Source organism: Equus przewalskii, chromosome 1 (assembly GCF_037783145.1).
Source record: "Equus przewalskii isolate Varuska chromosome 1, EquPr2, whole genome shotgun sequence".
NCBI classification, from domain to species: Eukaryota; Metazoa; Chordata; class Mammalia; order Perissodactyla; family Equidae; genus Equus; species Equus przewalskii.
This window is the reverse complement of record NC_091831.1, coordinates 153,257,876-153,282,363: the sequence shown is the minus strand read 5'-3', so window position 1 is coordinate 153,282,363 and position 24,488 is coordinate 153,257,876. Positions and strand designations below refer to the sequence as shown.

The 24,488-nt window shown below is 36.8% G+C and overlaps 1 protein-coding gene across 1 annotated transcript in view; it reads right to left on the bottom strand.

Annotated features, from left to right (window-relative positions):
* Positions 1 to 579: 579 nt before the first annotated feature.
* AQR (aquarius intron-binding spliceosomal factor) overlaps positions 580 to 24,488 on the bottom strand; it is a 95,829-nt gene continuing 71,920 nt past the window's right edge. The window contains exons 28-35 of the mRNA XM_008517321.2: positions 20,653 to 20,724; positions 19,379 to 19,566; positions 18,522 to 18,693; positions 16,371 to 16,541; positions 13,071 to 13,156; positions 8,196 to 8,370; positions 5,635 to 5,748; positions 580 to 2,921 (exon numbers count right to left, since the gene is read on the bottom strand). Of these exons, the coding sequence (XP_008515543.2) occupies positions 2,589 to 2,921; positions 5,635 to 5,748; positions 8,196 to 8,370; positions 13,071 to 13,156; positions 16,371 to 16,541; positions 18,522 to 18,693; positions 19,379 to 19,566; positions 20,653 to 20,724 (1,311 nt within the window). The 3' untranslated portion in view covers positions 580 to 2,588. The remainder of the gene's footprint in view (positions 2,922 to 5,634; positions 5,749 to 8,195; positions 8,371 to 13,070; positions 13,157 to 16,370; positions 16,542 to 18,521; positions 18,694 to 19,378; positions 19,567 to 20,652; positions 20,725 to 24,488) is intronic.

The following is a 24,488-nucleotide window of genomic DNA, read 5'->3' as shown; positions in this document are numbered from 1 at the left end:
CCTGGTTAAGACTATCTGATGCAGTTTCTCATTATTAAGAAGATGAATAGAATAACTCTATTATTATATAAGAGTTGATCTCTTAAGTTCCTTTAAAAATTCCATGATTCAATAATCAACTGAAACTTACTGCCCTTTCCAGTGAATAAACAATTTAAGACAATTCAAATTGGGGCTGACCTGGTGGCGTAGTGGTTAAGTTTGTGTGCTCCACTTTGGCAGCCTGGGGTTCGTGGGTTTGGATCCTGGGTGCGGATCTACACACCACTCGTCAAGCCATGCTGTGGTGGCATCCCACATACAAGGTAGAGGAAGACTGGCACAGATGTTAGTTCAGGCCCACTCTTCCTCAGCAAAAACAGGAAGATTGGCTACAGATGTTTGCTCAGAGAAAATCTCCCTCACCAAAAAAAATACTAAAATAAAAATAAAATAATTCAAATCCTACCACCAGAATCTAATATTACTTTGACAAAGGCCAAGGGACTTACCCATCTTCCAGTTAAATTTTCTTTCTAGTGTGATAGAAAATCAAGCAGCAAAGGAGAAAGTACAGTCACCCAGCTAGACAGTGATTGATACCGTGTTTGGAAAATGGTTTATTTAACGAGCAAGCAGCATAACAGTTTACTTACTTGGGTTGCAGGTAGCATGATTCATATTCACTAAAGGGTAGAGAAGAATCGATCTTTTCCAGGAAAGACATAATACAGTAAAACTTCTTTCCCTCTTCCTTAGTCTCATACTATATATTCACAATTGAAAATAATTGTGTTAGTCCTCATACAGATGCCCACAATACCTGCTTTCAAATTCTTATAATCAGAGAAATTATGTAACAGACTATCTGGCTCAATCCCTACTCTAATAACAAACAGACGTAGGTCTCCTGGTACAGTTTCCTTGGTATTTCACTCCCCTCATCATCCCAACACTTTCATCTTTTTCCTCACCCAACATTTACACAAAGTTCGGATGCAGTAAGACCCATTTTAAGATGAGAGTGTAACTCTTATCCACCATAGCCTGGTAGAGTTGAGCAAACACTATTTACTGAAAAATATCATTGACTTGTCTTTCTGGGTTTAATTTCCTAAAGAATTCATCATTCCTTCAAAATATCAGGATCAGAAACATTTCAATGCAGCACACAGTTCTGGCTTCTTTCTTTCAAGGTTCTTTGACACGGTCAAGCCTATAAGTCGATGCACTAGACGAGATACTTTGGAGAAACGTTCTCCTTAACCACTCTAGCAGATGTCAAATTGGGGAAGAGAGAACTAGCGGGCAACTTCTCCCTCCCCACATATTCATCTCTTTTCTGGCCATCATGCCCAGGGACTTTATAAGCAGAAGTCCCTTGTCAGAAAACATTAGTCATACTCACTGTTAATTCTACCATCATAGAATCATCATTCTACCTTTCATTCCTCTGACGACAGCACAGTAATCTCAGTACAGTGCTTCTCAAACTACCAAGTGCATATGAATCAGCTGGGGACTGTGCTGAAATGCAGATTCAGATTTAACAGATCTGGGGTAGAGCCCAAACTTCTGCATTTCTAATAAACTTCGACAGATGCTGATGCTGCTGGCTTGCAAACCGTACTTGAGTAGCAAGGTCCTAGGATCTTTCCCCACCCAAATTTGGAGCACATTTTACCTTAAGGTCTCCTTGCAGCAGGTTATCTACCAAGAGTACTAAACAGGGCAGAAAACTTAAAACCTCTGCATTGGGAGAATCCTAATCTGTGCACAGGAGTTAAGTTCACTGACTCTCACTGCCCAGACTCTGGATCTTTCTTCCTGCTCAGTTGGATTTGTCAGATTCTTCTTGCTCAGCTGAATGACAAATCCTGGCTCAGTCTCACCAGCCTTATCTGATGCCACTCTGCCAGCAACTCAGACATTTGGAGCACCTGCTAAAATAGAGAGTCCAGGGCCCTAACCCTGCGATTCTGATTCATTAGGTCTGGACTTCCCCCAAGAAGCGGCAGACACCCTGGGTGATTCTAATACATTATGAGATTTTGGGGAAGGAAATAGTTGTAAACTCTTTGATGGATTTGAGAAATCTTTATCTTATGGTTGTTAATGCCTTCACATCAAGAAAGACGGAAACAGAAAAGAAAGACAGGAAAAAAGGAAACATGACTTGAGCATCTGATACTATGATAGAAGAAACTATTTCCTCCCCAATTTGGATACTTGGTTAAGGGCACTTATGGTTAATTCTAGCGTATTCTGTCCTTTTCTTTGGAGAAGTTCACTAAAAATGTCAAGTATGTCTTGTGCATTCTATAGCAAATTCTTTTAATGTAGGTTTGATTACAGATACACTCAGTTAATGATAAAAATATCAAAGGAATGGTTATTTGCCCTTCTGACTGACAAAGGAAACTGAAGTTGTTTATACACAATTTTTTTTAATATATCCAAGAAGACAAACATTGAAATTAGTTAAGAAAAATAAGGACTGAACATTAATTAGTACCTTTAAAATGGCAGAAGCAAATATAAAATACAAAAAGTAACTTTACGTAGACTTTATGAATGAAATGTCCTCCCTAAGAAAGCCTACAGATTGGCTACTTGGTCTCCTCTGCAGCAGACGTGGTATCTTGAGGGGTGTCCGCCTCCGCGGCCGCAGCCTCAGGGCCCACCATAGTGGCAGTGCTCTCGGAAGGAGGAGAGAGGGTTTCTGGATTGGAACCAGCTCCTGTCTGATCGGGCGTGGTCTCAGTCTGACTTGGGGTGGTCTCAGTCTGAGAGGCTGAGGCTTCCTGACTAGAGCCAGCATCTGTTAGACTGGGTACGTCAGCTTGAACAGGCATGGCCTCCTCTTCTGTTTCCAATTCTGTTTCCTGACTTTGAATTTCCTCACCTTCTTCTACCATAGCAGGTGGTAGCTGTAATAGAGTCTAAAAAAAAAGGAAAGCATCAGTATGAACCCAAATGAGAAATCACTGGCTTATAAACCTAAGCTCTCACATCAGCCTTATCTTCCTTATAGATACTACGCACTCTACAATTCTCCAAAACACTGCTGGCCATTTTATATTACAGATAAAACAACTTCAATGACAATGGCTTAGGTTTTGTTGACTCTAAGGAATATGCCTACACAGATATTACAAAATAATGATCAAAATATATTAAATCTTCAGAGAGGAAAACAAAATGAAAACCTATTAGATTTTTTAGCAAAGGAATTTGCTATAACACTTCTGGAAACACAGTAGCCGGTTACGACTGATTGACAAACCAACTCAAGAAAGTGCCAACTTCCATCAAGGAGTCCTGTGAGGGGTGGGGAGGAACAAGGCCTTGAGACAAAGCCATGGCAGGGAGGGAGAAGCAGGACACAGGCTTCTGTCTCACTCAACCAAACACTGGAGCAGCTCGATACGCTGGCCTCTCCTTTATCCCATGGCAGTCTGCAGCTAAGGCATGGCTTCTCTCCTCAGGGACTCTGTTTCTCTTGTTGGAAATTGAAAAAATTTTAAAAGTACCATTCATAATAACACCAAAAAATATGAAATACCTAGCAATGAAACAAACAACATATGTGTAAGGTCTGTATGCTGAAAACCGGCAAATGCTGATGAGAGAATTCAAAGACCTAAATAAATGGAGAGAGAGACCATATTCATGGGAGACTCAAAATACTTAAGATGTTAATGTCCGCGAATTGATCCTAAACAATCCTATTCCCTGAAATATCCTAATTAAAATCCCAGCATGGGGCTAGCCCAGTGGTGTACTGATTAAGGACATGTGCTCCACTTTGGTGGCCTAGAGTTTGTGGGTTCAGATCCCAGGCGCAGACCTACAAACTGCTCCTCAAGGCCTGCTGTGGTAGTAATCCCACATACAAAATAGAGGAAGACTGGCAAGACATGTTAGCTCAGGGCCAATCTTCCTCACACACAAAAAATAAATAAATAAATTAAAAAACCAGCATGCTTTTTAAAGGATAGAATCGACAACCTGATTCTAAAATGTATATAGAAAAGCAAAGGAACTAGAATAGCCAAAATAATTTTGAAAAAAAACAACAAAACTGAAGGATTTGCATGATCTAATTTCAAGATTAACTATAAAGCAACTCTAATAAAGGTAATACGGTAATGGCAAAAGGATAGACACACAGATCAGAAGAACAGAATGGAAAGCCCAGAAATAGACTCTCATGTATGTGGCCAATTGATTTTCTGGTTAAGATGACAAGGCAATTCAACAGAGGAAAAAATAGTCTATTCAGGAAATGGTGCTGAAACAATTAGATATCTGCACGCAAATGAATAAAACTCAAGCCTACCTTGTATCATATAAAAAAATTAACTCAAAATGTATATCTCTAAATACAAACCTAAAACTATAGAACTTCTAGAAGAAAATATCAGAAAAAATCTGTAACTTTGGATTAGATTGTTCTAGGATATAAAAAGCATAAATTTTATAAAAGAACAACTTGATACATTGAGATTTATCAAAATTTAAAACTTCTGTTCTTTGAGACACTTAAAAATGAAAAAACAAGTCAAAGACAAGGAGAAAATATTCATAAAACACATTTCTCATAAGAGTCATAGAATAAATTTGAAAACTCTCAAAATTCAATAAAACAAACAACCCAATTTAAAAAATGAGCAAGAGACCTGAACAGACGTATCTTCAAAGAAGATATACACATGGCAAACAACCATGTGAAAAGATGTTCAGTATCATTAGTCACTATGGAAATGCAAATTAAAACCACAATGAGAACACTACATATCTACTGGAATGGATAAAATAAAAATGACCAACTATAATAAGTGTGAGTGAGGATGGAAAGCAACTAGAGCTCTCATATACTGCTGGTGGGAATAAAAATATACCACCATTTTGTAAAACAGGTTGGCAGTTTTCTAAAAACTTGAACATACACTTTCCATATTATCCAGCCATTCCACTCCTAGAAATTTACTCAAGAGAAACTACAAAAGACTTGTACAAGAATGTTCATAGCATTTATGTGTAGTAGCCCAAACTGGAAACAACCACAAATGTGCATCAAGAGGTAAATGGGTAAACTTAGTATATCCATACAATGGAATACTATTCAGCAATAAAAGGAAAGAATTACTGATCATGCAAAAACTAACTGAATCTCAAAATAATTATGTGGTGTAATAACTAAAACAAACAAAAAAGAATATATGCTGGATAAGTCTATTTACATAAATGTCTAGAAAATGGATACTAATCTAGAGTGACAGAAAGCAGATGCTTAACTGCCTGGAGAAGGTGGGAAAGGGATTGGTGAAGGGTAAGAGGGATTACCAAGGGGCATGAGGACACTCTTGGGGATAATGGCTATGTTCATTATCTTGATTGTAGGGATGGTTTCACAGGTATACACATATGTCAGAACATATCATATTGTGTACTTTAAATACGTAGAATTTATTGTATGCCAAATTGTATCTACATAAAGATGTTTTAAAAGTATGGATGTTACATGAATAACAACAATCTACTTTGGTTTAGTTGGTTTCCCACAAGGAATCAAGTACTTTAAAGATTTATTCTGCAACAAAGATTCTCTCTACAGCATGAAAAATAAGAGTCAGTTTTGAGCAAACTCACCTGATGATAATGATGTGTAGTCTGTATCAAGTGCATGTACATGTTGTACACAAAGTTTGCCATCTGAGGCATATTCTTTATTATCTGTACTTCATGAGATGGTCTCTCTCCATTCTAGAAAGCGGCAAGAAGAAAGTTTAGAGTGAAAAACACTAAAAGCCAACATTCCAACAGAAGCCCCTGTCTCCATCTTATGTATTAGCACCACTAGGGTTTGGAGAACACAAAGATATAAGTGTGAGAGTCCAATAAGGAATTGATGAAGAGGAGTGATTCAATTTAAAATTAGAAAATGTAGAGACTAGGAGAGAGCTAATAGTTACCAGCTTTTAACACAATTTCAGGCTGGTAAATAAAATATGAGTTTTGGTCTATTGGTTAATGTAGAAAAATAAGAGATAAGCAATCATTTGAATAGAGAGAAAAAAATCAACATGGTTTAAAGTAGTGGTCTCTAATACTGTGTAGGCTCCAAAGGCAAGATTATTCAAAAAGAAAATATTAAGACTATTCTTCGTATTTATGTTTTCTTAAAAAATAAGTTAACATTTACAACAAGAAGTTAACAATATGTAGACTGTTAGTCATGAGGGTGAATATTCAAAAGGTTTTTTTAATTAATAAAGTACATGGTCAAAAATGTTGGCAAACAGTAGCATCAAGTGTGAGATCTGTGGTACCATCAGAACCATCTGGGAGACTCTGAAATCGCAGAGGCCTGGGCTCTAGCCCCTACAGATTTAGATTGAGTGGGTCTGAGACAAAATAAGGTGATTCTAACGGAGTAGTTCTGGCAACAATCAGTGTAGCTAATAAAGTTGTAAAGCAAACAAAGAAAATACAAAATTTGCACTTCTTCCTAAACCAGCCTAGAATAAAGTTAATGACTTTCCTATTTATAGTCAATTATGAAATGCTTATAACGTCTCACCCTTTCTTACTGTAGCAGCAATTTATAAAACCATAAAGGTAAAAACTTATAGCAAGGAAAAGGATTTTACCTTAAAGTGACAAATTATTTAAAGCACATAAAGTTAGAGATATTTACTACATTAAATAGCATTTCTCAGAATTAAGCAGGCGTTCTTTCGATAATGGTCATTTTCCGCAACAGTCACAACTTCTGTGTGCAAAGATTGCCAGATTGTTACAACTATGACATACTGCCTTCAAAACCTGGAAGGCTTTTGTTTGTTTTTTTTAATGGTTTGCTTATTTTCTGGTGGCAATGCTGGGAGTTGCCTCTTCTGAGATGCAGTACCAGCTGCTCAGCCCTCACCGACCGCGACACAGTCTTGTGAGCAGAGGTTGGAGAGATGCTCTCAGCCCTTAGCCCCCCAGGGCTTGAGTCCACGGTGTGGTGTAAAGTACGGGTTTCTAAGCCATCTATTCCTTGGTATTGCCTGATCCACACTCCAGGTTCCTCCAGGTGTGTCCCTGCAGCCCTCGGATAGGAAGCACCTGGGGAGTGTGTTAAACCTGAAGACACCTGGGCCCTGCCCCAGACAGGAATTTCCCTGTTTAATAATCAGCCCTCCAAAGATTGAGAACCCCAGGGCTACGGGATTGTGTCCAGACTTCAGAGCCTGACACGCAAGGTTTTACATGTCCCCACCCATCATATTTCTGCATCCTTTTCCTCCTACTCCTCCACAGCAGCATTTCTTTAAAAAAAATGCAGTTAAAAAAAATACTTAGCATTATTATTAAACACACAGAATTTAATCTTGTTTTTTTTGAAACATTTAAAACAGTTTCATTTAAAATCTAACGGACCTCCAAGACATTTCATTAAATGAAAAAAGCAAAGACTAAAAGTCTATAGTATGCTAACCTTCATGTAGAAAAGAAAATATAAAAAAATAAACAAGTATCTGCTCCTTTGTGCAAAAGGAATATATGAAGGATAAACTAGAAACTAAAGAGACTGGTTACCTATGCAGGGAGGGGGAGGGGAAAGAGGCGAGAGAAGGGGGCAGAGGACAAGGGGAAGAGGGATGAGGGGGTGTGGCATTTCTCTGAGTATGTCCTTTGTTAACCGTATGTGCTGTCCCCTCCCACATTCCCCCAGAATGTAAGCTTCTTAAGGGTTCTCCAAGAGCTAACCCCTTTACCTCTGTTACCGAGCAATCAGTTAAGTTCTCCTCACAAAGCTGAGGAGAGGCAGTACAGTACAAAGATTAACAGGGATTTTGGAGTTAGCCTGCCTAGGTTTTCAAATCTTGGATTCTCCATCTACTAGAAGCATGGTCAAACTATTCAACTTCTCTAATGCTCAGTTTCCTCATATGTAAAATGGGGTTAATAAGAAAACCTACTGAATAGGAGTGTCACTGAGATGAAACGAGATAATATACATAAATAGCTAATTGCCTGATACAGGGTGAGTACTCGATAAATATCAGCATGTATTATTATTTTTATATAGAAAATGTAATTCAGTTCCTTAGCATAAGGAGCACCCTAAACCAGTGATTGGATGACCTATGTGATGATGTTCCCAGCTAGTGTGGTCATCTATAGGAGAATGCTGCTCTATACAATGACAAAAGGAGCCCTACCTTTCTACTGGTCGGGAAAGGCTCTGTTGGAATGATATGCAAATGAAGTGGGCGGGCCGTGAGCTGGCTGAAAGCTGGTGTTAGTTCAAAACAGTTTTGGAAGAGAGATACTCTGGCGAAGATATAAAGTCCAAGTCTGGCTCTAGACATGGCGACCACCAAGCGACGGACATCCCTTTGGGAAACAAACAAAATTAACATACACCAAGATTAATAACATATTTACACAGCATTTTATTTTTACATATTCCATTAAATATTCCAGTTAGGCTGCAACGATAAAAAGGTAAGCTTCTTAAAAACTCAATAAACATTAAGTTAATGTATGCTATGTGATTAGTAAACTAAGTAAAAAGTGAATGCTTTATTACTAACCTCTATAGCTTTCTTGCGGGGCAGAGGGAATCACAAAATAACCAGGGCTCTGATTAAAAAAGGTTTAAGTAGCTCTATTAGTATCACGGTACGGTTCAGTTGTCAGTCACCACCACTGAGTCAATCTGAACCAACCCTTCCTCCACTTCTTCACCTACCAAATTCCCCCGGCTCTGTCAAGGTCAAATTTTATTTCCTAGACAACTCTCACCACACTGTTTTATACTTTTCAAGTTTTTTTTTTTTTTTGAGGAAGATTAGCCCTGAGCTAACTACTGCCAATCCTCCTCTTTTTGCTGAGGAAGACTAGCCCTGAGCTAACATCCGTGCCCATCTTCCTCTACTTTATATGTGGGACGCCTACCACAGCATGGCATGCCAAGTGGTGCCATGTCCACACCCGGGCTCTGAACCGTGAACGCTGGGCCGCCAAGAATCAGGAGGTGCGCACTTAACTGCTGTGCCACCGGGCCAGCCCCTGTTTTATACTTATTTATAAAATAATTACAAATATGCACAGAAATACAGCAAGATGGTATAACATAATAATGCCATGTCTTATTCATGTATTTAATCTAGTACCTCGGCTCAGTGCCTAGCCTATAATAAGCACTCAATGTTCACATAAACAGTAATAAAAATGGCTAAATTGAATGATCCAACTATATACATGTAGCTTACTCTCTGATGAATTACGTCAGTTTTCTTTATCTTTTAAAAAGAATATACATTTTTAAAACTTTATTTGAATCAAACAAATTTATAAAAGAGGGCTACATATTAAGTCTAATTGGAACTCATTATTAGTGAGGATGTCTTCTAGAGAGAAAAGATAATTTTGGTTTTTGGTTTCAAATACAGAGGACAGTTTGTTTTCTTGAGATGCTGTTAGATGCTATTTAAATTTGTGAGTATTCTATGAAAAAGACAACTTTCATGAATAATAATAAAGTCTGGTAAAATCACCCCTAATCCTGGAAAGAAAGTTCAACTGTTACAAAGATCATATAATGACCTGACAGAGAACCAAGAATTGGAATATTTACCACATGGCTTTTCTTTGTCTCTGCATAATGCAAGATATTTCCAGAATATCTCTAAGTCAGCCCCATTGTCTATGGCGTTTTATGATAGAGACCAGATAGAGACCTAGTTTCCCTTATCAGGAGGCACTGTGTGACATCAGTACATACCAGTTCCATTCGTGGAGTGGGGGGAGGAGAGGTAGATATCTACTCCCCCAAAAAACTAAGAGATGTTCATTTAGGTAGAAGGAGAAAACATACCCCTCACAGTAGCTTTCTGAGGAATTTCTACACTTGTAACACACTGGATTCATGAAGGAAACATTATCTTTTAGGTTTCTGCAACTCAAATTGTTTTTTATTTTCTCTATATTTCCTTAGAACCCAAGGGGTCATGCTCCAGGTGGGTGGTTCCAACACTGGTAACTGGATGTACAATGCTAGAAATACTTAGCATGAGTTCTCACACAAATATAATAAAGGAAATTATGGTTAAAACAATGTTGTCAGGGAAAAAAGAGGTGGGTGGCAGAAGGAGGTGATCTAAACTGTTTTTTTCACGGTAATCATGGTATTATAATGTTCAGTTCTCCTCTTCACATCCAGAAGGCTCTATCTATAGGTGGAACACAGATATAGTGCTACTGCGTGATACTGAACAAGTTCCCATGCGGAAACTTTTCCCCACAGCCCTCAGTGCCATAGTGCATGGAGGGAGCTTTCCAAGTTTGATCTCCACTGTACATGAGGAGAGTTAGACTAAAGACTTCTGCAGATTCAAATGTAGGTATCTTCCAACAATATGTTTAATGTCTCTCCCACTGGACTCTACACAATATGAGGGTAGAGATCACGAATGTTAGATTTACTACTGTATACCCTGAACTCTGTACAATGCCAAATAATAGATGGATCTAAAAATACTGGTTAAATGAATGACCAAACACTATGAACATAACAAACCACCAAGCAAAAAAAGTAAAGGGTGTCAACAGGAGTAGACAGGGTTCCTTGGAGCTGTATCTCAAACCCAGGGCAAAGGGCATTACCACCTTCTTTCACAGTCCCCAAAAGACGGGTGGACAGAAACAGCACTGTTAAACAACAAGCCATCACTCTGACAGAACCCTTATGAGGAAACAACACAGCAAAGTTACAGTGTCACTCTTTGCTCCGAACAAGTCACAGGCATTTCTACTGGTACCCAGGCTATTCAAATCAGGTGGTGACGAGAACAATGAATGCTGGGAAAGGGACTGGAAATGTCTCACTACTCTGGCTTCTAAACAGCTCCACAGCTTTCTAAAACAGATCTCTGGAACTAAAGCTGAATAGTCTGTCTCCTACACAATTACCTGATCAGTCTACCCTGAATGAAAAAAGATGTGCGTAAAAGAAATCAGGCAGGTGCTTGGAAAACAGTTTAGCAGTTCCTTAAAGGGTTAAACACAGAGTTACCACATGACCCAGCAATTCCACTCCTAGGTCTACAACCAAGAGAAAGGAAAACATATGTCTACACAAAAACTTGTACATGAATGTTCATAGCAGTATTATTCATAATAGCCACAAAGTGGAAACAACTCAAATATCCATCGACTGATGAATGGATAAACAAAATGTGATATATCCACACAAGGAAATATTATTCAGCAATAAAAAGAAATGAAACACTGATACACACTACAATGTGGATGAACCTTGAACACATTAGCCAAGCAATTCCACTTATACATCTAGAATAGGCAAATCTACAAAAATTTAGTGTCTAGAATAGGTAAATCTACAAAGACAGGGAGTAGAATGGTGGCTGCCAAGGTCTTTGGGGAGAGTAGGGGCAGTGACTGCTGTTAAGTACAGTTTCTTTTTGGGGTGATGAGGATGTTCTAAAATCGTGAAGATGGCTGCAGAACTCTATGAATATACTAAAAATCATCAAACTATACACTTAAAGTATGTGAATTGTATAGTACATGAATCATAGCTCAATAAAGCTATGATTAAAAAGGAAAATATGGAAAGAAGTAGGTTTCCTTGGTCTCTTTCAACTTGAGAAACAAAATAATTTCCCATTTATTGGAAAAGGAAAGATACGAAAGATTATTTCTACAAAACAAAATATTCTATAAAGAGTTTGAGAAAATTCTAACTAAGATGCCTAAGATATCTGGGTAATTAGAAGCACAAATGATAGTTAAATTGACATTTTCCCTGTATGCTTTAACGACACCAGTACCATAACCAGCACCCCCCGAGCCCACCCCATGAAGAAGCTGGACTTTCAAAAGCAAATTTTGGCAAATACAAAGAAGACTGATTTATTTGGATAAAGGTTGTTGTTGCTTAGAAAATTTCAGTATGTGAGACAATACTGAAGTCAGGTTTTTTTTTAACCCTTTACTTATAAGCATTTTATCATCAGTTTTTTTTTTAAGTTTCTACAAAAGTGAGGCAAAGAATACTACAGAACTATACTACTGGGAATCTGAAAAGATAAAGCACTACAGAGTAAAAAAAAAAGGTGGGGAGGGGAAGAAGCAGTATGCATGCATTCATACTGTGAGTTTTTGAGAGATTTTAATTATGTAAATCATCATGATGCCCCATTCAGACAGCAGCTATAAATCTCAATGTGGAAAAGGAACTGATTTTTAGAAAAGTTAGTTTCCAAATACATGCTTGACAAATAAATAAGCAAAAGTAAACTATTTTAGAATGCTGTAGTCTTCAAACAATTTCTCGAAACATTACATCTTTGCTTACTCTTATGTAAAAGTGATCAATCTAATGGAACATGATCATTGGGCTAAGCTCCAAATGGATCTTGACTTAATGACAACATTATGAGAGCTCGGATAATTTTCTTTTTATATCCACCAAATAAAATAATAAAATGAACTCTCCTTATAGTTTTGCTAAGTGAGTCATATGAGATGAAGGTTTATATAAAACTAAACGGCTGCTTTGTAATAAGAAGATATTATTCCCATAAATCTCTAGCACATAAATACATCGCAATAAATGATAAAAATAGATTATTGTTTGTTTTGACATTTCTTAATCCTGAGAGAACAAATGGTTCCTTTATCCTCTAACACTGAAGCTGAAAGACTGTGTGGGAAAAAGTCAGAAATCCTATGCAGTAAAAAACTCATTCTGTAGAGACTTTTTCCCACTTAACTTCCTTTAATTTCTGACATTGTTTCCAACAGATATAGGAAACATAAACTAAGATTTTATGATAAAATGCTATCTCTGAATGTTACTAAAGAGTAAAAAAGTTAAAATTACTAAAACATTTAAGATTCAAAAAATTTAGAAGCAATGGTTAACTATACAAAGGATCTGATGTTACATTCCAAAAAAAAGCACCAAAAGTTGCCATAACAATTAATTATACTTAAAAAGTTTAAAACTACTTAGCCACAAAAGCAGAGATAATTCAATAATATTATGAACATTTTTCCTTACGTACCTCAGATGGCCCACTGCCCTGGTTCGTACTAGAGAAAGAAGAATATAATCATTCTGTTGACCTTGAAATCTGTCAACGGTTGTTACCTAGGAAGTAAAAATGGGAAATATGGTATATTTTCAAAAGCACAATAAGACTCTACAGAGATCATTTGAATAATGTGCTAGAAATAAAAATCTTACCCTTAAAATAATCAATCCTAAACGAAACATGAACACACACTTGGAAGTGAAAGAACAAGTTAATGAACACTATGAAATAAACCACAGTAACCGGATTAGGCTATGTCCATGTGTCGTTCACACTTACAGCACTCATCTTTACCCCTGCTGATAAGTGAATAACGATCTCCGGAATTAACAGTCTTCCCCTACTGGACTACTGAACTCCATGAAAGCAGGGACTGTGTTTAGCTTACCACCTGGTATCCCACCCAGTTTGATGCCCAGCAATATAACTTAGTATGCTCACTTATTATTGAACATATTCCTCGTTCTCATCTATAGTGTTCCTCTATCAAAAAATAAACAAGGTCTCAGTCTAATAATAGCACTCAGACATTTATCATTAATCAAACAAAAAGCTGAAATGCTTATCCTGTACAAACTGTAATTCATGGTGCCTACCTTTAGGAAATTAACAAAACATTTCTTTCATATCAACTCCAGAGGTATAATTTACATACAGTAAGAGACACTCATTTTAAGTGCACTATTTTATAAATTTTAAAAATGTATATCCCATATAACCACCAGCACAATCAAAATATCCATCACCTCAGGCCCCCTTGTCATCAACTCTGTATCCTCAGCCCTAGGCAACCACTAATCTGCTTTCAGTCACTATAGATTATTTTTCGCCAGCTCCAGAATTCCATAAAAATGGAATAATAAAGTTCGTACTCTTTTTTGTCTGGCTTCTTTCACTCAGCATAATGTTTCTGAGATTCATCCATGTGTTGTGTACATTAGAAGTTCATACCTTTTTACTGTTGAATAGTATTCCACTGACCAGATACACCACAATTTGTTTATCCATTCACCTGTTTGTGGCATTTGGGCTGTCTCTAGTTTGGGAGTAATTTGAATACAATTGCAATGAATATTCATGTATAAATTCAAGTATAAATAAATTTTTGTGTACATATGTTTTCATTGCTCTTGGATAAATATCTAGGAGTGAAATTGCTAAGTTGTATGGTAAGTGTATGTTTAACTTTATAAGAAACTGGAAAACTGTTTTCCATAGTTGCTGTACTACTTTACACATTCACTGGCAATGTTCCAGTTCCAGAGTTCCAGTTGCTCCACATCCTTGCCAACACTTGGTATACTGTCAATCTTTATAATTTTGGCCATTCTATTGGGGGTTTAGTGGTTCCTCACTGTAGTTCTAATTTGCATTTCCCTGACAACTGACGATGATAAGCATTTTTTCATGTGCTTACTGACCACTCACATGTCTTCTTGTTGAAGTGTCTGTTCAATTCATTTGCCAATTTTGTATTGGGTTGTCTTTATCAAATAATGACTTTTATAGTTCTTATATTCTGGATGTAAGTGTTTTGTTCTTCTGTGTGGATGTTAGACCTGGAAATTCTGTTGCCATCCTGACCACGCGGAAAGCTTGTCTGAGAACTCTGCTCACAGACTGAGAATGGCAGAGCAGAGGGATGAAATGAACCTTGGTCTTTGATGACATCATTGGGTCGTTCTGTAACCCAACTCTGGAGCCACTCTACTTTTACCTTGTTATGAGAGAGAGTAAATTTCCTTATTATTTGAGTTAAGTTTTTCTGGTACTTATAAATAAATGGATTCAGATCCTGAGGTCCTTCTATTTCTAAACTCTGTATTTCAAAGTCACTAGTTTCTCATTTTCACTCTGCATATCTCTTAAGGAGTGTTCCTTAGTGTCTATTCTACCCCATATTCTTTTCAATTTTGTCTCCATTTCTACGATTTTGTTTTCTTTTCTTCCAGTTCACATTTCATCTCTTCTTGAGTTTTTCAATTTCTCTGCTTTGTACTCTTCCCTCACTGAAATGGTTACTTTAGTAATAAGTATTGTAAAATTCATAGCCCAATGTGTACTCAAAATTTTCATCTGTTTCAGGCCAACATGTTTTCTGGAGCATGTATCTTGTCAATTAGTATGTTATGATGTTCTTTCCCTCATTTTTTCCCTATATAAATCAAGCTTGTGCTAGTTTCCTTTCCCCAACTATTTCATCATTGAATGTGTGGGTTTCTTAGCTTAGCTACATGCAAGAGATTAAGCTGAGGTGACCAGCTAAATTGTTTTCTAAAGGCTGGATGGTTTTCACCAGAGAAGGTTCTCTTTTCCTCTGCTACTATAGACAGTCTATTTCTTGTAAATATAGCTCACCTGTAGGCTTCTTTGAACCAATCTGGGACCAGGAAGGCTTCTGCTCACCCCAATTCCTGCATCCATTGTTGAATAGCAGGGATGTGGCTCCTATACTTCAGAGCATGCCACTCACCTTCAGAAAGTGTGCTTTTGCTAGCATTTCAAGACTGGTCCCCTAAATTCTCTTCTTCCCACATTTCCGTCCTGATAGTCACCTGATCTATGTCATCTCATTAAAAATAGAGTTTATCTTCACCTCCCCCCATTTTCCTCTTACTTTTGGATGATTTCCAAGAAAAGGTGAAAGAGCTTCTATACAGCTATGTTCACAACCAAAGTCCTAATTTCATCATTACTAAGATTATATTTGTTTTCTTATTCTTTCTAACTTTCAACCTTTTATTGATAAAATCAAGCATCTTCATTTTTATATGATATTACTCCATCATATCACAAAAATAATAAAAACGTATAAAAAAAATCCTAAGGTCTGAATGCACTTTATAATTTTCCTTTATCCTCGAGAAAAAACACCCCTCTACAGATAGACAATAAGACGTGGTACAAATTATTCCTTTAAAACAAAAAAAAATTACTACAATTCCTATTTCTACAGTAACAGTATATAAATAATGTAATTTTGTTACCTACCATTTTACCAATAAAGCCTTAGAAACATTTATTTCTGATTACTATCAACAAAAATCTTCAATGTAGTAGTTGAGACAGAAGTTCATAGCAAACCAATAACACTGTCAGACAGGATTGCCAGAGAATTATTTGTAATTCCTATTATTCCACTTTCTCACAACTTAAAAGAAGATAGCAAAGAGACAAAGTAGAACAACATAAAGAACTGAGAATAAATATAAATCTTTTCCATCTTGTCAACATCAAGAATGAGAGAATATATTATATTCATAAAATTACCTTATTTGGTCTTCCAATCAAAGGATTGCTCCCACATCGTCTATTGATGATGTCACGAATAAGATGCTTTTGCCCATTATATGTTGTTAGAATACTGATCTTGTCAGCAGGGTAACCAAGTAAACACATGTACATAAAAAGTGCCACTACATATTCTGCCTCTCCAAGGTTCTGTAATGCAAACATAATCAGATTGTGCATGTATTTTCTTTTGTTTCAATTTTATACAGAAAATGGTTAACCAGCACAATTAGTTCATTTATCACACCTCAAGAAATGAAGAGGTAATAACTGGACAAGTGAACACCTTTCATAAAACATGAGGAATAACCTTACCCTAGGTTAACACTAATAAATAAAAATAGAATAATTTTTGCTAATTATTTCCCTTTGACATTTACAATATACAAAACAATCATAAAATAAAAGTTACCCACTCAAAGGCTTAATATTTCTGGGACCACAACAATCACAATATAGATCAATAATATTCTGCTACCAGTGTACTGCAACTATAGTTATGGAAAGAAATATTAACATGAAGGAGCAAGCTAACTATCTCAGAAGCCAGTAGAAAATCCAGTCTAATAGCATATACAACTAAGTACTGTAGTCGACTCTCAATTTTCACACAACATGTTTTCTTCTTCCTCATACTTAGTATTTTTTGTGTGTTTTGTGTTTGTACTCTTACTGATGGTTGCCACCTTTACCAGACCACTTCAAGTGGGAGAAGGATACGGCCTCACACTGGTCAGTCTGGCTTACTGTGATGCTAGAGATTCTGTTTAAAGATTGGTGGGAAGAAGCTTAAAACCAAGGCTTAACTGAACTTGAAAGTGAGAAAGCATAGATGAGGCTATTCAGTCCAGTGCAGGAGAGACTAAACTGAAAGTAATAAGTGAGAGAAGAAAGTCAAATGAGAACATAAACATAACATGAAAATCAAAAAAGAAAGACAAGTGGCTGGATTTCATGTAAATGCAATAGGAAAATTACAGGAAGACCTTCAAAAAAAATCATTTATATTCTGGTGACACTCACACAGCTAGACTTCTCTCTTCATTTAAATTTTCTAGTTCTTTGGAAGACAGGAGGGAAAAAAAGCCACATGACTGTAAATCTTTTCATTTTCCATATTAATAGCAAACTACATTTATCATTCAGCATCAGCTCTAACACAGATAAAGTAACAAATCAATAGTGTATTTGCTGCCAGATCTTTTTGTGCAGATTATCTGTATATATTTCCATATGTATGTTTTGCTATTCCTTTTTAAAAATAAGTGGGACACTATAGATATACTTTGCAACCTGATTTTTCTCATTTAACATGGCATAAACATTTTCCCTATCATACTTAGTGGCTATTCAGTATTTCATTATATGGAATAGGTAATAATGTAATTAATTACTACTGATAAGACATTAGGTTATTTCTCATTTCCAAAATAACATGTAGTAAAAGAAAAAGATGTGATGAACATTTTCGCAAAAAGTCTTTACAAATTTGCCCAATTTTTTTAGGACAAATTCCTAGAAGTAAGAACATGGCTTTTAACACATTCTGACAATCTGTCCACCAAATTACTTCCCTACTAGCATTGCATGACTACAGAATTTCCCCAAACCTACCCCAACAGAGTATTACCAGAGATGAAAATATGTTCCAGTGATTTACATTTGCTACAAATCTATACCTTTTTTCTGTGAATTGCATATTCTTGTCCTTATTGTATTTTCTGTTGACTTTTTTTAAAAAAGTGATTTATAAGAAATGTGACATACTCAGACTTCAACCCATTATTTGTTACCTTTTGAAAATAATCACTATTTATTTAGTCACTAATCACTCAAATTAATCACTATTTTTATGATTTTTGCTTTTGGTAATGAGCTTAAAAAGACCTTTCTCACCCCAACATTATATATTCACCAATGTTTTCTTCTTTCTATTATGCCTATAGTTTCCCTTCTTTGATGCATCTATCTTTAATCCATCTGAAATGGAATTTTTTGTGTTGTGTGTGGAGTGGGGATCTAACTTTCCTTTATTCAACAGCTAGCCAAATGGTTCAGTATCACTGATTTAGGTAGCAATTCAGCCAGGCAAAGGCAAAATAATCTTAGAAGTTTCCCGTTTTTTCTTACCTGATAAAAGTAAGGATTAGGTTCAGATTCTCCCACTCCCTGAAAATCTTCAACATTAATGAGCTGGAAGTCGTAGAGCAAGCCAGCATTTGCGGTACTGAACTCCGGCAAGAGCTGCACGTGGGGTAGGTTCCCTAGATTCTTGTATCGCCAGTTGTAGAGGTTGCACAAGCTTCCCAAGACAAGTCCCCCCCAAAAGAGGAAATATTAGCAATGTAAATCCCTTTGGATATACATGGGGGGGCGCCTAAGGAACTGTGCTCTTCCTTTTAATTTTCATGTTACACATTTTGTGTTCATCCTTTTAGCAGTAATGCTTTTACAACCTTTGCCTCTCTACTTCAAGTAACCAAATCAGAAGACTGATGATATTACAGAAACGACAGCTCTACTGTATTCTCTGAGGTAAGTGCTGTCTTTACTCCTGAAATTTAAAAAATCACGGAAGAGTGTATAAATTGAGTAAAATTTTGAGGCAACTATAAGATGGGGCCTGGACACCTTATGAAATGAGTAAGAACTGGTGTGTTCTCCTCTTGTTCATCTTTTGCTTTAGACTTCAAAATGACATTAACTGTATATCTTTTGGGGGCAGGAAGAAAGGGGAAGGGACAGTGAAAAGAAGCACTTAATTTATAAGTCATTTAAATTAATCTCAGTGAATAAAGTGAAGACAACAATATGGTCAATTCATATCCCATACCAAAGGCAATAAAGGTGCTTTCAGATATGTAGATGGTAAGTTCCTGGATAGCAGGGCATGCTAAGAGTTTATACAGAAAATGTTATCAAATTCTTGGATCACAGAACTGATGTCCTCAAACAGGAGTAATCCTCCCGGGACCCGTCCCCTTTACCTTGCTCTGGCTCTCCCTTGGGCATCAAGATCCACAGTAGGAACTCCAACTCGGACAAAGCGAGTGAAGAGAGACTGCTCCATGTTTGAATACTTCTGAAAGGCCATGTTCTTAATGACTGGAGGTAACTGGTGATGATCACCAATCATAATCCATCGTTTCAGTCGGCTAAAACCATCCTGAGGATTCTAGAAACGATGAGTGAGGTAACGGCAAAATACTGTAATTAATATATTATCCTGTTAGTCTCCAATTTATTGCACAATATTCTTGCTATTCACAAAACAGTTTTATTTGCTTACTAATTCTTGATATTTACTAGTTCCACTGAGAGGAATCTGGTAAATTTATAGAATGACTTATGAACCGAGTATGGGTACCATCGCTCTTGGCTGATAGTGTGTGAGAGAGGATGGAGGGATTGAGGTGGCAAGCATGGAATTACCTTGCTTTAACAGGTAGGGTAATGAAAATGGCCTGGGAAGCTTAGGTCAGTATGAGGCAAAGAGTGGAAAGAAAGAAACAGATGCCGAAGCAGGGAAATGGAAAGATACCAAAGTAAAGAGCTTGTATCACAATTATACTGAGAGCCAGTCCTGAATCCCCCCAAAGCAGTAAAAATTATACCTTCTTTAATTTCCCACAGTACTCCTTCAATTTCCCACTCTACATGTCTCCTTGTTCTTTGAAACACATCCTGATAAAATACATTCCAAGTCCCAAATAAACTGGCTAATAAGACAACCTTTGGAACCCAATTTACTTATAAATTAGAGCAGTCTCTATTCTTAAATTGGGAATTCCACATTTGTTTTTAATGCTTCCATAGTAAAGACTATTGCACAATAAGAAAACATTCTTAAACATCATCATTTAGCAAAAAATTTGGGCAAAAAAATAAAAGCAATGTACCCAGTGAACATCAAAAACAATTCTAGAAACAACTCTAACAAAAGAAATGAAAAAATAACTCATCTTCCCTCCAAACTGCATGACAATGTAATTTTCTTGATTAAAATTACTAAGTCTTGTCAAAACTTAGAGATAAACTATGAATTTTTAAATAGTGCTTCTGGAAACAATTCAAACTAACAAATAACCAGTGAATAGATTAAAGGAAGTTTATAGGCTTAAAATAGAATACCAAATAGAATGAAGTTAAGGAGAATATATAATTATGACAATTAGCACCCCAAAACTGTGTAGCTTTCTGATGTTGCCCCCCTGGAATTCTTAAAGATCTACTTTCTTTACCTCAGATCTCAGTATCTTACCTGTAGAAGAAGAGGTATAAAAGTTTCTATCTCCAGAATCTGAGCAGCCTCTTCCATTAAAATGTTGTCATACTGGCAAAAGGAGAAAAAGAAATCTTTTCAAAAAGACAGCTTCAAAGTCAAATAACTACCACCATAACTGTAACCACCATCCAAAAAATACCAAATAATACAGATAAAAATGACAACACACAAATTATTTAAACAGAAACTTCATGATCTTATTTATCATTATGCCCCTGTTTCTCTAATTCTAGTCTTTAACCTCAGGGAAGCCCCCTAAATATACAACTGTACATCAAGGAGACTTCATATATCATTTCTGGGATTGCAATATCAATTTAGTTATTTTCAATTCACTTCTTTAAGTTCTATATAAGCCAGGCAATTTATGATTATATATGAGGTCATTTCTCATATATAATTGGTATTCTTACCCTAGGTAGTATTTTGGGTAATTTTTTTTACTTATGAATCCTACCTAACACTCAACAATCCCCTTCTGTTTCACCTTCGGCATTCAATCTGTCATCAAAGCATGCCAATTTTGCCTTCAAAACTCCGTCCTGAATCTATTCATCATTCTCATTTCTACTACAACCACCACCACTCTAGTCCAGGCCACTACTCTGACTACTGCCAGCAATCTCATCACTAGCCCCTCCCTTTCCTGTTTTGCCTCCTCTAAACCACTGATACAACAGTCATCAGATATGTCACCTCCTGGTTTTAAACACTGCACTGACTTCCAACGATCTCAGGAAAAAAAGTCTCTTAACATGGTCTGCCAGAAATGTATTAACTAGGACCTACATTCAATCTGGCCCCTGCTTTTCTTTCCTACTTTTGGTCATCTTTCTCCTTACTCACTAAGCTTCAACCATGTTGACCTATTTCATTTTTTCAGAAATGGGAAAACTATTCCTGCCTCAGGCTCTCTGCACATGCTATTCTCTCCTCACTTTTTGTCTCCTTGGCTCTTTCTCATTCTTAAAGTATCAGTTCAAAAACCACTTTATCCAGGCCTTCTCTGACCTCCCAAGCTAAAACAAGTTTCACAGTGCCCTGTTTCTTTGTCTCACAGCACATCACAATTTGTAATTCTGTGTAGAGTCATGTATTGCTTAACAACAGGGATACATTCTGAGAAATGTGTCAACACGCAATTTTGTCATTGTGTGGACATCATAGAGGGTACTCACACAAACTGAGATGGTATAGCCTATTAAACACCTAGACTACAGGGTATTAATCTTATGGGACTACCGGTGTATACGTGGTCCATTGCTGACCAAAACATTGTTATGTGGCACATGACTGTATTTACTTATTTGACGCCTGTATCTTCCCACTGTAACCACAGGCCTACTAGGACTAGTTCACTGACCCCCTCTTATCAACAGACTAGTTAAGAGTTGTATTTCAGGAACTGACAGTGATCCCTTGTCCAGTTCATGCTGGCTGAGACCACCAACCCACCAAGTGGACCTGTGCAAATGCCTGACTGGTGAGCCTTTTGACATCAAGGGGCCGAAAACTCCACCCTCAGACCACGCTAATGCCACCATTTTGTGAACATGCATCCTATGCAGAGCCATGACGCTTGACTATGCTTGTGGATCATCAATTCCCTCACTTCCCCTCCCCTCCAATCATCTATGTCCACACTTCAGATTGCCTCGCCCTTTTATCCCAGAAATTTTGCCCCAAGCCCTGGAGAGGGGAGACAGGTTTGAGAGCTTTCGCCTTGTCTCCCTGCAGGTCAGCCTCTCAACAAAGCCTTTTCTTTTCTCAAAAACTGATGCTGTAATAATCGGCTTTTTATGAGCACTGGGCAAGAGAACCCCATCTTTGTGTGGTAACACCACTAACCCAGTTTCCAGTAATGTGAGGAGCTGCACATTTCTAAAATAATGACAATGCAGGTCTTTCTCCAACATAAGGAAATTTCATTCTTTCTTTAATGATTACTTCTCTTCTATATGCCAATTCTCTTCTAGATCCATTATCAACGTGTTTTATCTGACCCCTCCAGTTCTAACTCTGATTACTACTTAGTTTGATACCCTATTCCTTGTTTTATATGTAAAACACTTTCTTGGAGAATCTCACTAAGTATAAATTACAGTTCCTTTGTTCTCTGTTTTTAAAGATTTTTCCCCTTATTTTGTTTTCTAGGCAGGTGGAAGGTAGGAGGATTATATTTACTCTTAAATTAACTCTCCTCTTTTAAACTAATTGTTCATATATCTTGTAATTTCTGTAGTACTCATTTTTACCAAAATGTGGTTGTATGTGTATTTGTCCAAGACCTGTAGCTGAGCTGGATTTCCATTGGATATGATGAAAGTTAAGGTTCGATTCTGCACTGTGCCTCAATGAAACTACCTGAGGAGTTAAGCATGTGGATGGGCATCTTCTCTAGCTCTATCTGATGCTGAACATCCCTATTACAATGACTAATTAAGTCACCCTGGTGGGAGTTGAGGAGGAGGAGGAGTTCAAAGAGCCACATTTTCTCAGAAGTCCCTGCATGGACTCGCAGGATAATAGACATGGGCAAAATAGAGTGGGAGCAGCTCAAAGAAGACACTTTAAGGAGCCTCCTTTCTGAAAAACAACTCCGAAAATCTGATGCAATTTAACTTAAAAAATATATCTATAGATTTTGCTCTTTTTTTTGTGAGGAAGATTGGTCCTGAGCTAACATCTGCTGCCAATCATACTCTATTTTATGTGGGACGCCGCCCCAGCATAGCTTGACGAGCAGTGCTAGGTCTGCACCCAGGATCTGAACCTACAACCCTGGGCAACCGAAGTAGAGTGTGTGAACTTAACCTCTACACCACTGGGATGGCCCCAGATTCTGCTTTTTAAAAAAGATTTTAATTACAAAACAAAATTATGATATAACTATATTGGGAGTGTTAAGGAAGGAAAAAGGGCATGAATGTGCATACATGTCTCCTTGGGGACAGCAAGAGAGTCAAAGACAATGCCTAAAGTGGAAATTTAACATTCTTTATTGATACAGATAAGAAGGACAAAGGAAATTCTAAAAGAGTTGAAAGACTGGATTATTGGAGAGCACCAGGGGACTAGTGGATTACCTTTTTTTATGTTAAGTAGATTATAAGATTTTTAACATCTTAAATCAAATGCATGTATAAGTTTGATAAAAGTAACATCTCAAAATATATAAAAATATAAAAAATCTAAGGGATACTATCAGCACTCAACACTATCTTTAGATGTATAGCACAATATAAGTAAAGAAAATGATTAATGAAAATGTGATAAGCTAGGAGTAATTTTTTTAGAATAAGCATGTGAAAAGTTACATGAAAGCATAAAATGCTAATTATGATTTTATAATTTCCCCTTATTATTAAACTCATATAATTTAATATAAAATTCAAAGTATATTTTATATGTCAGCCCCAAGAACAAAATATATGGGTGAGAAATTCTCACTAATAAATGTGCAAAGGGTAAGTTCACACCACTAGGATAAGTTCACACTACCTTTTAATAAATGATCGTTATTTGTCCTACCTTGCAGCTAAGGAACCTTTCATCCGAAATAACAACAATTCTATCACCTTGAATTTATTTAGCACCTATCTGTCGGTGAGCTCATAATGTTTAAAAATTGTCAGTTACTTTCAGCAATAACAAAAGCTTTGCTAACTTTGAATTCAAACCAGTACAAGAGTCCTATTTTAAACAACAGAAAAACCAGTTGCAGGGAAGTTAAATGATTTGCACTGAAATCAGAGTTTAGGTCAATATCACTAACAAAGTCACAAAGAGTCTACAAATTAAAATCTACTGCT